The sequence below is a fragment of the Orbicella faveolata genome, unplaced genomic scaffold (assembly GCF_042242905.1).
Source record: "Orbicella faveolata isolate gen_17 unplaced genomic scaffold, um_ofav_v1 contig_5, whole genome shotgun sequence".
In the NCBI taxonomy this organism is placed as follows: Eukaryota; Metazoa; Cnidaria; class Anthozoa; order Scleractinia; family Merulinidae; genus Orbicella; species Orbicella faveolata.
This window is the reverse complement of record NW_028301580.1, coordinates 129,699-144,310: the sequence shown is the minus strand read 5'-3', so window position 1 is coordinate 144,310 and position 14,612 is coordinate 129,699. Positions and strand designations below refer to the sequence as shown.

At 40.1% G+C, this 14,612-nt stretch overlaps 1 protein-coding gene and 2 pseudogenes across 1 annotated transcript; all 3 read right to left on the bottom strand.

Moving 5' to 3' along the window:
- Positions 1-5,701: 5,701 nt before the first annotated feature.
- On the bottom strand, positions 5,702-7,261 carry LOC149095609 (uncharacterized). Its single transcript, XM_089281838.1, has one exon. It carries the CDS (start codon positions 7,259-7,261, stop codon positions 5,702-5,704), a length of 1,560 nt encoding a protein of 519 aa, XP_089137964.1.
- A 12-nt stretch (positions 7,262-7,273) lies between these two features.
- On the bottom strand, positions 7,274-8,718 carry LOC149095608 (uncharacterized; annotated as a pseudogene).
- Positions 8,719-12,389: 3,671 nt separating this feature from the next.
- On the bottom strand, positions 12,390-13,986 carry LOC110042293 (uncharacterized; annotated as a pseudogene).
- Positions 13,987-14,612: the final 626 nt, after the last annotated feature.

Genomic DNA, 14,612 nt, shown 5'->3' with positions numbered 1-14,612 from the left:
AGGTGATTACCCTCAGACCGTTGCTGAACAGAACTTCTTTTTCAAAGCTCTTGTACGGCCCGCCAATGGTTAAAACGCTAATTTCCCATTACTTGTTTTTTGTTACCGTGGAGGGAAAATAAGAGGTGGTTTGACCTCTGGAATGACCCAGTGAACAAAACAGAAGAGGCAATTTCGAAAAAAAAAAATTGTGGGCCGGGATTCTTACTTACAGGCGTACGGACACAAGCAACTTAAACGACGTGATATTACAGACTGATATTATGACCTTTAACTAGTGTATTGCCTGTCGCAGCTTTCTGGGAGAAACTCCTATATCAGAATGCTTAGCATGGTACTCAAGGAAGAGTTCTGTCTTCCCAACAAATCAGTCTGATTTAAAACCCAAGTTTTGGCGTTCGGAGCCATTGTTGGTGTTGACATTGAGAAGTATTCTGTCTTTGCGGTATGCCCAAACCCAGCGCTGAAAAACAGAAACAAAAAGAATGAGTATAAACCTGGTGTAGTTTTGTTGTAGCGGATTACGCGTAGAATGTGATGAGAAACAAAACGCCACAGGCATGTAGTTCTTATTTTAGCGCATGCCTTACTAGGTAGTCCAGTTTATAGGAACCAGTTTGAACCCAGGAGTATCAGTAGTTCATCTAGGGTGATCATCCAGATGATGGTTTGTCTGGAAAGGAACTGTTATCATCTTCAGAGTCAAGTGAGTCGCTTGACTCTGAAAAAGACTTCCGCTTAGTATGTCGAGACATAAGTCACCAACGACAGTTCTTTTCAGAACTAACATTACCCGGTAGTCATACATATCACTTTGAATAAATTCCGTTTTCCGACTTGTCTTGAATCTGGAAAATGTTCAAGAGATATACCCTTAAAAATGAAACAATGAATTCAGGTCGCCAGAGGTAAACTTACACTAACAAACAGTGGGGAAAAATTGTATTGTACAACGGACAATGGAGTTAAATGGGCCTCGTATTGTCTCAGCCTAGTTTTTTCAAACCTTTTTCTAAAGAGAGACTGTCCCCAAAGTTCTTCGTCGTCTTTACGTAGCTGCACCTTCTCCTCGACCACCTCAACTGTGCTTGCACGGGCAATCCTTCTCATTGCAGCTAGGGCTTTCGTCTTTAAATGGCTCATTCCGTTGCTGATTTTTGACAGGCAACGCTCCTACGCTTGCTTTCTATGAAAGTCACATATGTAGACCAGACATTCTAATAAAAGAGAATTAGTTTTATTGTGAAATATAAGGCAGTCTCGATCAACACGTCGATCTACACATTATTGCAATTGCGGGCATGCGCTGAACTGTTTTTCTTCTGTATGCGCTGTTCCTAAGCTATTTTATGACCAGGGATGTTCCTAAAGTATATTTCAACAAACAACAAGAACAAAACAAACAAACAAACAAACAAACAAAAGAAACCTCACGATATTACCAATTTCCACTCATTTCAAAGGTACCTGGGAAAAAGATCTTCCACTTCCGAAATCTCTTCTTCAGCATAATCAACCATGAAGTGTTTTGGAGCCCAATCAGGATTCCACTTCTTAATGACAGACAAAGCCTCTTTAACAGCATCAGTGGTCTCCCATTGTGTTACAAACGAAACTACGACTTTGTATTCCATATTCGTATTTACAACGGGGAAATAGAAGGGCAGAGAATATTTCGTTGTACTATAGATGTCACCTAAAAGGGACAGCTCATTCCGGTATCTGTTAAGGAAACGTCGTTGGCAGCTCGTCCGGTGGACGAATAGCAGGCCTTTATTCAAGGTGCTATCGTCCACTTTCATTTTCTCCAGATCGTCGTCTTCCAGTTCGCCTTCTTCAACACTGCTTTCACTGTCCACAGCGGCATCCTTGAATTCTGGGTCAAGAGAGAGACGAAATTCGAAAAAAGCTCCCTCGTTTTCAGCTCGCTAAACTTTGATTTTTTCAATGACGCTCGCCTGGTCAACCTTTGCCAAACGCTGTTTGATAACTGCATTGCACATGTGATTTTTTATGGTGCTCTTGCAAGGGCAATAGCGTTTTTTAGACTTAGGGGAAGGCGCGCTTTCCGGAAATACAAGGGGTGAACTAAAGTTCAGTTATGTCTTTACAAATTTGGAGATCGAAATTTCTTGCGCGGTGTAAGAAACAAGTCACATGTTTATAATGATAACAATTGAGCCGCGATCGGCTCAATTGTTATCTCACAAGAACGTTTCGAGCTTGACCTTTGCTTACCTGGCTGGCCGACCCTTTCCAAAAACGATCGACATCTTTGTATGTGAGATGAACGTTTTAAGGCGCGATTCTCACCAAAACTTTCTTCGCAAAACACCGCGTTCTCTCCCGAAGAGCGAGCAATCTCGCGTTTCTCGTCCCAGTCTCCATTGTCTACGCATGGAACGCCTGGGACCATGACCCCCTTTTTGGCGACCAAAACGTTTGCACGTTATGACTCGGGCTCTCCTACGGAAGCCCGAGTAACAAGTAAGGAAAGGAGCTCGGTGGAAGCCGTTCTAAGGATTTCGCATTTCGTACTCTTTTTATAGATAGAAAAATGTTATGGCCAGACTTAAAGCTAATGAGGCAAAAATTTATATAAATCACATTGTTAGTTCTACGAGGAAACGACCATATAACTGTTCCTCAAGCTTACTCAGGCTACGAAAAAAACGTCGCCACGTTTAAATGTACGTGCGCTTTGAACTCCGCGCGCTCTCAACTTTTTAACGGTTTGAACGACAGGCATGAAATTTCCTTAACTGAGTCTGTTTTCTAAATGTAATATGTATTTATTCTAATTAAATGCACGTGCGCTTGGAGTTGAAACGTTTTTCTTCTTTGCATAAGACTTAACATATTGTAAAATGGGTGGAAGTTTTTTTTAACTGAAGGATTTCACACTAGAAAAAATGTTAACAATACTTACGATATGACATTCGATGTGACAACACCTTGCGGTGAAGAACGCAGATAAATAAACCGATAACCAGGCAAATTAGGAACTGTCTTGCCATAAGTCCCATTTTCAGCTAACCTCTTTCGTTCTTCAGCGAGATTTATTGAGCGGGCTTTTTTTAAGCGTGCTGCCGCACCAAATCAGCTGCGCAATTAATTTGCACACGTCAGAATAAATTACTTACGCCATGGTGATGAATTAACGCTTATGAGCCCGCGTCAAGCGGTTAATCTATAGTTTCCAAGCCTCCCCATCCAACCCATTGACAAAGAGGCACGAAGAGGGAGAGCTAGAGAGGCGAAAAATTAAGTTAAAGCCCACTGGTATTGTTAAGAAATATTGTTAAACGCAACGGTTAGGAATTACATAAGGATATGCGAGACCGTAGAAAACATCCATGAAGTGATCAGTGATCCTTGTAAGAGAAAATACTAAAACTAGAGTATCTCTTCCTGTCCAATCATCAAAGCTAGTAGTGGACGCCTGGCCAAGTAATCAAATCTCTGTATTGCGGGTTCTCATTTTCTTTCCTGTTCTTATGCCTTTTTATTTTCCCTGCAAACATAAGCGATTTCCTCCCCTTACATATACTTTCTGACGGCCTGTTCGTCCTCGCATTAGCCCATTCATTGCCCCATGCGAAACGTTTGAGCGTTCCGTCGATATAAGATTTTGTAATAAAGAATTGTTTCATGCTTATCGTGTGTATATCAAGTTCTGGATGCGCGGGGGAAGCTTGGAGAGCACGAAAGAAGCGTAAGAGTTGCTCGCGGCGACAGCCGAGAGCAACTCTAGCTTCTTGAGTGCCCTCCAAACTTCCTAAGTGCATCCATAACTCGAAATACGAACAGCTAAAACCATGAAACAATTCTTTTATAACATGACGACAACAACTTGGGCGCTAAAACAAGTTTATTTGTGATTGACTACGAAGTTCTCACAATACACGGTAAAGGAAAACAAGGCCATTAGGATCCTAACACGCCACAATCAGTTGAGCGGCGGTTGAACGAAAACGCTTAACTTGGTTTTTAAGATGTCGTTAATTATAATGAAAACTTTAGGCGAACAAAGTCAAAAATTTTCAATAAAAATGTAGACAAACGAAGTCAAAATGCTCAAGTTTAAGGACGTTCGTACAAAAATTTTCCAGTCGATAGATTTTCTTTCTTTCTTTCTTTATTTATTTATTTATGTATTTAACATTTCTTTATACAAGGTTAAAAATCATCAGGTAATACTAATATTTAAAAATTAATACTAATAAACTACTAATAAACAGTCCATGCTAAATACTAATTAATAAAAATTGAAATAGTAAATCCTAATTTAAATATTAAACTAATCCTGTTTTCCATGAATGCCGTGTCTAACTTTGCTTTTAAATTGATTAAAGGTTTTTATCATCCTGAGATTGCAGGGTAGGCTGTTCCAGAGAGTTGCACCACTGAAACTAAAGCTATTTTTCATATAGTTAGCTCGTGGATGAGGTACAACCAGTTTGTTTTCGGAATCCCTTAAAGAATAGCGCATTCCACTACGTTTTAGAAATTTAGACGATAGGTATTCAGGAACCAAGCCATTTAAAGATTTATATACCATTAAGGCTTTCTGAATTTGACGCTGGGTACACAAATCTTTCCAACCCAGTTGTCGTATTAGACCTTTGGCATCAGTATCATAACTAGAGGAAGTTAACACGCGAGCGGCGCGGTTCTGAAGCTTTTGTAGCCTGTCCGACAACGTTTTACCGCAATTACCCCAGACAAGATCGTAGTAGTCAAAATGAGGTTGAATTAGAGCACTGTATATATAAAGCAGTGTAGCTGGTGGGACAAAAGGCCTAACTCGTTTTATGGCACCAATCCCAGGTGCAATCTTTTTAGACAATTTATCAATATGGGTTTGCCAAGTTAGGTTTTCGTCGATCAACACACCGAGCGATTTGACTGAGGAGACACGATTTATTGGAACATTATTAATTGAGAGCTCAAGTGTATCTGGAAGGGTACTCAATCTTTGTCTGGAACCAATTAACATAAATTCAGTTTTAGTCGCGTTTAAAGTAAGTTTGTTAGAAGTAAGCCATTTGTTTAAATTACTTAGATCGTGATTTAGATTAGACTGTATAGAGCTCAGATCAGCTCCCGCATATGTGATGTGGGTGTCATCAGCATACATCCTAGGCTGACATGATGATAAGCAGTTGGGCAAGTCGTTAAAGTAAATAAGAAATAATAGAGGACCTAGGATTGTTCCTTGAGGTACCCCACATTTTAGCGAACAGGTTTGAGAAAGAGAATCATTAACAAGACATCGTTGTGTACGGCTAGTTAAATATGAGTTGAACCAGTCAAGAGCTATTCCTTGAACTCCGTAAAGGTTCATTTTAGTTAAAAGAATTTCATGATCAACAATGTCGAACGCTTTTTTTAAATCGAGAAAAACTACAGCATTAACATTTCCGCGATCGATATTACACGCCCAACTATCGGTAGCTTCTAATAGAGCAGTAATAGTTGAATGCAATGAGCGAAAGCCCGACTGTTGTTTAGAAATTACGTCCTCTTTAGTTAGAAAGCTATATAGCTGGTCATACACGATCCTCTCGAATGCCTTAGCAATTACTGGAGTGACTGAAACTGGCCAATAATTATTTAGATCAGATCGCTCACCCTGCTTAAACAACGGAGTAACTCTAGCACATTTCCAATCGTCAGGAAATATACCAGAAGTCAAAGACTAGTTAAAGAGGTCAGATAAAGAGACCGAAATAAGATCAGCACATTCACGGATTAATCTAGCAGAAATGTTATCAAGACCTGTTGCTTTAGATCTAGATAATTTGTTTAGATGAGAAAAAACAATATTACTGCTAGTTGGACAGAAATGGAATGTTTTATTGTTACAAGTGATAAAATTAGTGTAACTCGAATCATCATTTTGACCTATTGGAGGTATTTCGTTGGCAAGTCTGGGCCCGATTGCCGAAAAATGGTCATTAAAAGTATCTGAAATTTCACTAGAATTATTGATTACAACGTCATTTACTTTCAGTTCTTTCACAGTCTCGTTGCTTTTACGGCGAGATGTAAGTTCATTAATTGTTTGCCAAGTTTTCTTAGAGTTGCTCTCAAATTGCATAAAAGCTTTCGAAAAATAAGATGCCTTAGCAGTTTTGATCCTATTATTTAGTGAGTTTCGCAGCTTTTTATACTTTGCCCAATCGCATGGATCATTTGACTTAACAGCTTTTCTCTTGGCAGCGTCACGATCGCGCATACCTTTCTTCAAGTCTGAGTTGATCCAGGGTGCCTTATGTGATCTTATAAGTTTAGTTCTAAATGGAGCATGAATGTTGACAATGCTCAGGAATTTTGCTTTCCAGTCAGCACACGAAATATTTGGATCATCAGAATTACAGCTCCAGTCTTGTTGAAAGATATCGTTGCGAAATTTTCCACGATTAAAGTTTTGAAAATTTCTGTAAGATATGGTAGAATGCCCCTTTGATGGGAAATCGGGAGATAGTTTGCGATAAACATAAATAAGGCTATGATCGCTGATGCCAATATGAGAGACACCGGAGCAGACTACCCTGTCAACATAGTTCGTATAGATTAAGTCAATTAATGTTGATGAGGATTCAGTTATACGGGTCGGTTCAGTGATGAGTTGTTGGAGCCCATATAAATCAGATATTTCACATAAACGACGAGTATTCGTATCATAATGGTGAGAGGCCAAATTGCAGTTAAAATCGCCTACTAAGTAATATTCAAAGCCAAGGGAATCTAATTTACCGACAAGTGATTCATAATACGAAAATGACTCTATCGAGGAACAAGGAGGTCTGTACCAAGTGATTACAAAAAAAGGCTTTGAAATGGGTTTACGAATTTCTAGACATAAATTTTCAAGGTTAACTACATTCAAATCAGAACGAACCACAAAATTAATCGAAGTTTCTAAGTAGAAGCACACACCTCCACCATTTCTATCTCTATCACGACAAATTAATTCATAGCCTGGAATATGGAGCTCACAACTTTTGATAGATTCGTCAAGTTTGATTTCGTTAAGTGAGAGAATATGAATAGAATAATCATCAAGAAGAATTCTAAGTTCATCAATATGCTTTGTAAGACTATTGATATTTAAACCGGCAATTTTAAAACCGCGTCCAGGCGGTAGAGAATAAGAGATATTTGAAAAAGTGGCCGTTGGGGAAGAGGTATGATTATTTTCATTAATTAAAACAGGATCCAACAAATTTGTTGAAACATTAGACTCGACATTCATGGAACTCGGGGATCAATTATTCCTTAAAAAATTTATAAAATTTCTTTGCAACAGCTCGTTACCTTCTTTATTTAAGTGGAGTCCGCCTTTGTTAAGTTCCTTTGAGGTAATGTTTGAGTGGCTTACGAGTTTCCAATCGTTTGCTTACAAAATTGCTTCAGGCGTCGGTTAACAGCTTTGACTGCATCACCGTAGGCATCGTTCCTTGTTGTTAGTTCAGATACGATTATCTCTGCCTCACACGCACCCTCAATTTCTCTGGCTAAGTTACAATAGCATCCGCGACGTCATTCGGCGGAGAAGATCTCAAATGATTGGTGCCCACATGTAAACAAATTTGGTCGGGGGATCTTTCAATCGTAGGAATAATGTGTGATTTCATGTCATGAATGTTAGCTCCAGGGAATGGCTTGACAACTACTCGGTGACCCACGGCTTTAGCAACTTTTATACCATGAACATTCTTTATGAGGGAGTCTCCGACAACGACTGTTATCCGCTCGTCATTCTGTGCTGAAGCCTCACTGTCGGTAGGGTTAGGCTTGTTGTTCGTGGAGGTATATTTAGATTTCGTTCCAGTTGAAGACCTTCTTTGTTTCTTGTTAACACCAGTTTTAACAGTTTTCCAGTCATTAGAGTTCTCTTGAGACTCTTGATCCTTAATTTCATCTTGAATTAATGACTTTGAACTATGCAAATTTGCCGATGATGGCGTAGTATCTGAAATGTTCTCTCGGCTTTGTTGGTACAGATCTTTCGAAATAATTGAAACAACGAATCTCGCTCCTCTTTTATACGGTCGTAACGTTCGCTCATGGCGGCCATCTGTGCACGTAAATAGTCGTTTTCTTTTTTAAACCTTTTGATCGACGACTCCAAACCTGCTTCAGTAGGACGATCATCCGAGCAGGACATTTTTTGTTTGATGCCACGTATCTCAGATTTTAGATCTTCAATAAGGGGACTGAGACGATGATAACATGGACAATTTCTAACCTCGGGTTGATCATCATTAGTCTTGACAGCCTCGATGTCTTTAGCAACGCTCTTGTTGGTAGGACTCGGGCGAGAGTCTTCGTTCAAAATTGCTGACTTCAGTCTCTCAGACAAAGCGGCTTTATTCCCTGCTTTAGTTAAACCTCGCATGTCAAGTTCAGACTTGAGGTCTTTAAGGCTAAGGTTTTTAAGTTCTTTTCCTTTTAGGGCTGTTCGAAGTAGTTGTTCGTTGTTACTCGTCCCACCATTGCCAGATTCAACAAGATATTCGCAGGGATGAGTATCTTTCACAAGAAAACTGCCGTCATTCGTTGGATTAGTACATAACATTGAAATATCCGGCAAAGAAGATGACTTTCGCAACGTATTCGAGGAAGAAAATGAACTTTCTTTCGGAGCACATGTCAAACGTCTTGCCGCCATTATGCTAAATTTTTACTGCAGTCAGATAACGAAATACTTGTGTCAGAAATGTAAAAAAGTTAGGGGTCACCAACTTCGTTTCAGAGATAAATTGTGTGGAAAACTACCCTGATTTTGAAAAATTGGCGCACGTAATTCAGCATGGTCTACAGGGGTTTATAGTTAAAACTTTCGAAGGTGAGTCAACGGAGGCAAACGATCTTAGTCATATTTCGTAGAAGTGGGTCTGTTGCGTAAATAATTCGAAATGTTACCAAGGTTTTCACAAAACTTAACCGTTCAAGAGGCATTTGGAACCGTCGCACAGATAAACGAAGAGCTAAAGAGAACGGAATTTGATGGTGCATTTTGCAAAAAATTCAAACTTCTAGTCAATAGATTTTCTTAATTTTTTCGCTAAACATGGAAAATCGGTGGAAAAATGATCCATCAAAAGAAACAAAGGCGTCACCGAACTTTCAAGATAGTTAAATTCAGGCAAAGCTATAGCAATGGCCATCTGCCCTATCATTGTTCCTTTTATTACTTAGCGCGCGCTCTCATGCATGATATGGCGTGAGAATTTGTGTGCGCAGTAAGGATGAACAGAAACAATTAGCGTGAACGTCCTTTTAAAAGTAAACATCTAAGCTTGGCAAAAGTCAAAGGCTCTAAGTAGAGTTTTGATTGTTCACAATAATCTTCACATTGCCGAAAAAAAAGGAACTTGCACTGAACTCAAAGAAAATATTGCAGCTAAATTAATACTGCACAGGTCAGCTTATATACGCACAGATCGTTCATGATGGCTCAATAGGAATTAGGTAGGACCAGCGACCGCTATGTGCACGTATATGTAAGTACGTATATGTACGTATATATGTACGTATATGTACGTATATGCTAAGTGTACGTATATCGAGATATGGATGCACGTGGGAAGTTTGGAGAGCACAAAAGAAGCGTAAGAGTTGCTCGAGGCGACAGCCGAGAGTAACTCTAGCTTCTTGAGTGCTCTCCAAACTTCCCAAGTGCATCCATAACTCGATATACGCACAGCTAAAAGCATGAACCAATTTTTTTATAACATGGCGACAACAGCTTAGGCGGTAATACATGTTTATTTGTGATTGACTGCAAAGTTCTCACAATGCACGGTGAAGAAAAACAAAGGCCATTAGGATCCTAACACGCCACAATCAGATGAGCAACGGTTGAGCGAAAACGCTTAACTTGGTTTCTAAAATTGGCGATGAAAAATTCGCTTCTTCGAATTAATTATAATAAAAATGTAGGCAGATAAAGTCAAAAATACTGGATGAAAATGTAGACAAACAAAGTCAAAATACTCACGTTTAAGTAAACATCTTAACTTGGCAAAAGTTAAAGGCTCGAAGTAGAGTTTGGATTGTTCAGAATAATCTTCACATTGCGGAAACTTAAACAAAAGGAACTTGCACTAAAGTCGACGGAAATTTTGCAGGTAAATTGAAACTGCACATGACATCTTATCAGACGTACGGCCGTGCTTACGTAGAGATTTTGCTCCTGATGGCTCAATAGCAATTAGATAGGACTACCGCACGGTATGTTATAATTATTTATCTTTCATGAGACCTAAAACTGATCTTCATTGTGGTATTTACGATCGTAATTTTAGTGGGCTTCAAAATTTGTTTTTTTCTTTATTTCTTTCTTTATTTTTTTTATCTTCTGAGAGATCGTAGAATTATAATACTGTGTTTAACGTGGAACCATTACACCACAAAGACAGCACCGCGACTCGTCTGATAAGTGTAGTTAAGGTGGCCGAACACAGTTTTCGCGCGCACTTTTGCCAATACGATTCAGCGCGCGCACAATGTCTGCAAAAAACAAACATGCCCTCGATTGAGCGATCATTTTATTTACTCAACATCCGCTCTCTGTGTTATTTTTCTCTATAATAGAACGCAGTGTATTGATAGTTCTAATCTTTTATTACAAAGATATGTTAGAAAAGGTAACAATGCAAGGAACCCAGCAGTTCTCAGCTTTTTCGTTGTTACCGAAAGAACTTAGTGAAATGCAGCGCATGAGTAGAAAGTCAAGAAATTACGATTGAATAGAAAATTGCTATCTCGGGAATATGCCTATTTCTCGAGAACCACTCATTAGAATTTCGCGAAATTTGGCACGAAAGTACTTTAGGAAATAAGTAACTGGAGTATCGAAAAAAACTGAACTTTAGCAAAGGAAATTCTAGATATTCCACTAAACCTTCAACAAGGGATAATTAAAGATCCCTCTGTTGAAAAATCAAAATGTTGTTGACTTGTGAGTATCGTTACAAGCTTGTTGCATGCAAAATATAAAGAAAATCTAATGACTAGATTTTCTACACATACGTCAGCTTAACTATTAAAAAACCAAAGCTTGTGTTGTTTACTTGGTTGCTGTCATTTTTGGCGACCGTGGGAACAAGGTTTTTATAGGAAAAGGTGAATCAAACACAGGTATTAAAAACTGTGTTCAGCCACCTTAAGCCGTGTTCAGCGGAGTTTGCACTTGGTTGGGTTACAGGTACGCAATACCCAGTGTTGTAATGATTTCTTTTCTTTTTTATCTTTTGTTTTTTTCTTCCCCATCCAAGGTGATATCAGTCACTGCAGAACTCAGAACTCTGCCTAAAGTCTTTTCTTCTTATTTTCATCTTTTAATTTTCATATTTATTTATTCGAATTTGTCCATATTTATTCAAAGTATCTTATAAATTATAGGGAAACAGATCGTTCGAATTCTTCTCAATTCCCCTGTTCGTTTCTCGCCACAATAATTTTCTTCCGCACCCAACTGGACTTCGCAATAACTCCGATCAGCCGCGGCCATCCTAAAGGAGCTCAATGTTCAATCAACGCTACTAAACTAAACTTTAACGGTCGCCTGGATCACGCCAGCAACTAACGGCAACCCCAACTAACAACGGCAACCAATAAACAATGTCCTAAAATAGATTTTTTAACGACCAAACAACGGCAGCTACCACATAAATTAAAGTGTTTCGTAGCAACCAGCACGCCACTACAAGTCAAAATATCTCGTCGTGTAGCTTAACTACAGCACCACACAACAGCCGTTCGCAGGACAACTATCTATACCAAAACAAAACGATCTGACCTGAACTTCAGCTGACTTTGGTCGTGCTTCGATCCCACTTCTGACACCAAATGCAACGCGCGCGAGCGACAACAACTTCCAATCAAAGAGTCCAACAGCCAACGGTTTAATTACTCGACATCCTCACGTTCAGCTTGCTTGTACACGGCAAGTCTACTCACACACACCGGCTACTACATAACGTGATTCTCTTATATGTCCTGTATTACGAGTACATTGCGCATTCTGTACTCGCCATATAACCGTCTCTTAGCCTTAGAACTTGTGCGGGCATACATTCAAATACAACCGCTATACATCTTAGCACGCGCACCTTAGATCGTGCAACCACTATATCAATTTCATTACAGTATATTAAAATTTTATCTCCATGTGATAATCACAAAAGTTCCTATTTCTCACAGTCATGTTTATTCCAAGTATGTCCAAGGTGCGGGGCAGGGGCATTTGACAAACTGAAAATTTAAATGTCAAATGCATAGGGGAGGGGGGAGGGGTGGTTGTCTGGGAGGGATTTTGAAGTGTTAAATTTATTGGAATATATCTACGTACATGTAATGCCAATACCGTTCAGTCAGATTTTTCTAAGAGGTACTGCTTTACGTTTTGCAGCATCTTTGCTTCTGCTACATCTCCATTTTCTACCACTGTTTACTGCCAATGCTGGTACATTAACACATGCGGGATGATACCATGCTTTGCATTTGAAGCTGCCCTGGACATATTCACCTTTATCATATGGCAGTCTACATACGCAGTAAATAACAACAGCAGATTTGTTGCAGCTCAAATGAAAAGGTACCCTTCGTGTTGTTCTGGGAAATGGCACCATCGCTCCATTTTCTAGGCAGTTAACATAGTGTTGCCGCAGAGATCCTGGATCATACCTTAGATGAACAGGGTCCAAACCATGATCAGTTGCAAAGGCCAGTGAAAATAAGCCACAGTCATTGGCACCCACTTGTCTCTGGACCTTGTCTTTAATGAAATTGACTGTAGAAACGGGATACATCAGCATACGACAAGCGTGTCCTACTGGAATTAAATTGGGCTTTTGATACATGCTACCAAAGATTTTGACTGTTCCAGTGCCAGGTGTTGTTGCAATTGTACTAAGGCACACCAAGTGAGACACTGTGTTCAGAATCTGTACGAACTCTGATGTTGAAGGCACAACAACTGAACCTCTTATTGCTGGATCATGACGGCCATCTACGTAAGGACAATCTCTCTTTAGAAGCAGTGCCCTACATGGATTTCTGAATCAGCAAGCCAGTAGTTCTCTTTTACGATGCTTGCTTTGCTTTCAGGGTAGAGAACAAGTTTATAATCAGGATCATCACGACAGCAGTTTTCAATTTTGACCCATGAACGAGGATCAGGAAAATTATCGTCTATAACAATAGGACTGGCTATGCTGGAAGGGACAGAGCTTGGAGCAGCTGGTGGTACTGAAGTGGGCGTTGCTGGTGCTACTGTAGTAGGAGTAGTTGGTGGTACTGCAGTGGGAGTAGCTGGTGGTGCTGAAGTGGGAGTAGCGGTTGGTGCTACGGTGGGAGTAGCTGGTGGTACTGCAGTGGGAGTAACTGGTGGTACTGCAGTGGGAGTAGCTGGTGGTACTGAAGTGGGAGTAGCTGGTGGTACTGCAGTGCGAGTGGCTGGTAATACTGCAGTGCAGTGGGTGTCGGGGTCTCCTGTAGGTTGGCTCTGCGGTTTTGGAGCAGCTTGAACGCCAGGGTTAACATTAGGTTTAGTACATGTAGTGGATTCAGCTTCCAGTACCCCAGTGGGAGTGGTTGAATTTGGTACAGGGTTAGGATCAGATGTAACTGGATCAGCTTTGTAATCTAAATCCATTGATACAGTTTCACTTTCAATAACACATTCACTCACACCCTTTTTGCCACGCTTAGGGACGGGTTGTCCTGCTGTCACATCAACATTAACTTTAAACTTTCTTTTCATTGTCTCGGCCCTTTCACCATGCCGTACAGATAACGGGTTTCGGCTTTTCGCTCTTGGGATCTTCTTAAAGCTACTTGAACTTCCTGACTTGGAAGTATACTCGACTTTGATGTACTCGACTTCGATGTACTCGACTCGGATGTACTTGACTTGGATGTACTTGACTTGGAAGTACCCTTAGTTGGCGGCTTTTCTAAGACCAGGCCTTCTTCCTTCTGGGCAGCATTGCTCAAGATATTAATACAATCATGTACAAGGCTGCACAATTCCTTCAAGCTTTCAGTGTCATCCACACTGATGTGAGTTAATATTATGACTTCTTGTATGGCTTCTTTGCACTTTCAATTGTGTTCCACGTTTTACGTGATTTCAGTTTATCGGGAAGTTTTGAAGGCTCTTCATCGAAAATCACATTTGAGCCATGAACCTTGTTTTCCGGTATCGCATCTTCCGTTTCCTCTCCCTCATCAATTTTAGCAATTGGCTCTTTACGAAACACGACAACATGTTCCAAAGTTAACAAAGGAGATTCTCTGCAATGCGCAGGGAATTTGTCAAATCCCCAACCTTTGAAATACCTAAACATAGCTGAGAAAAGCTTTCAAGGAAGGCGGTGCTTCTCCCAATCAACGCATTCACAATGTGGCATTCTTTCATCGTCACCAAACGACAAGCAATACCAGCAACCCTGGGTGTTGGGATCCAAGCTTTTAACTTTAAATGTGCCTCGTTCTCACTTGAATGTATTCTTGCCTCGACAGCTGAAGACAGCCTATCCAAGTAGTTATTGATAAGCGAGGGAGGACGGTCGTGGAGATAATGAGGCACATCA

Coding starts and splice junctions, on each gene's coding strand:
- LOC149095609 (XM_089281838.1), bottom strand. CDS start 7,261: ATGAATGTCGAGTCTAATGTTTCAACAAATTTGTTGGATCCTGTTTTA.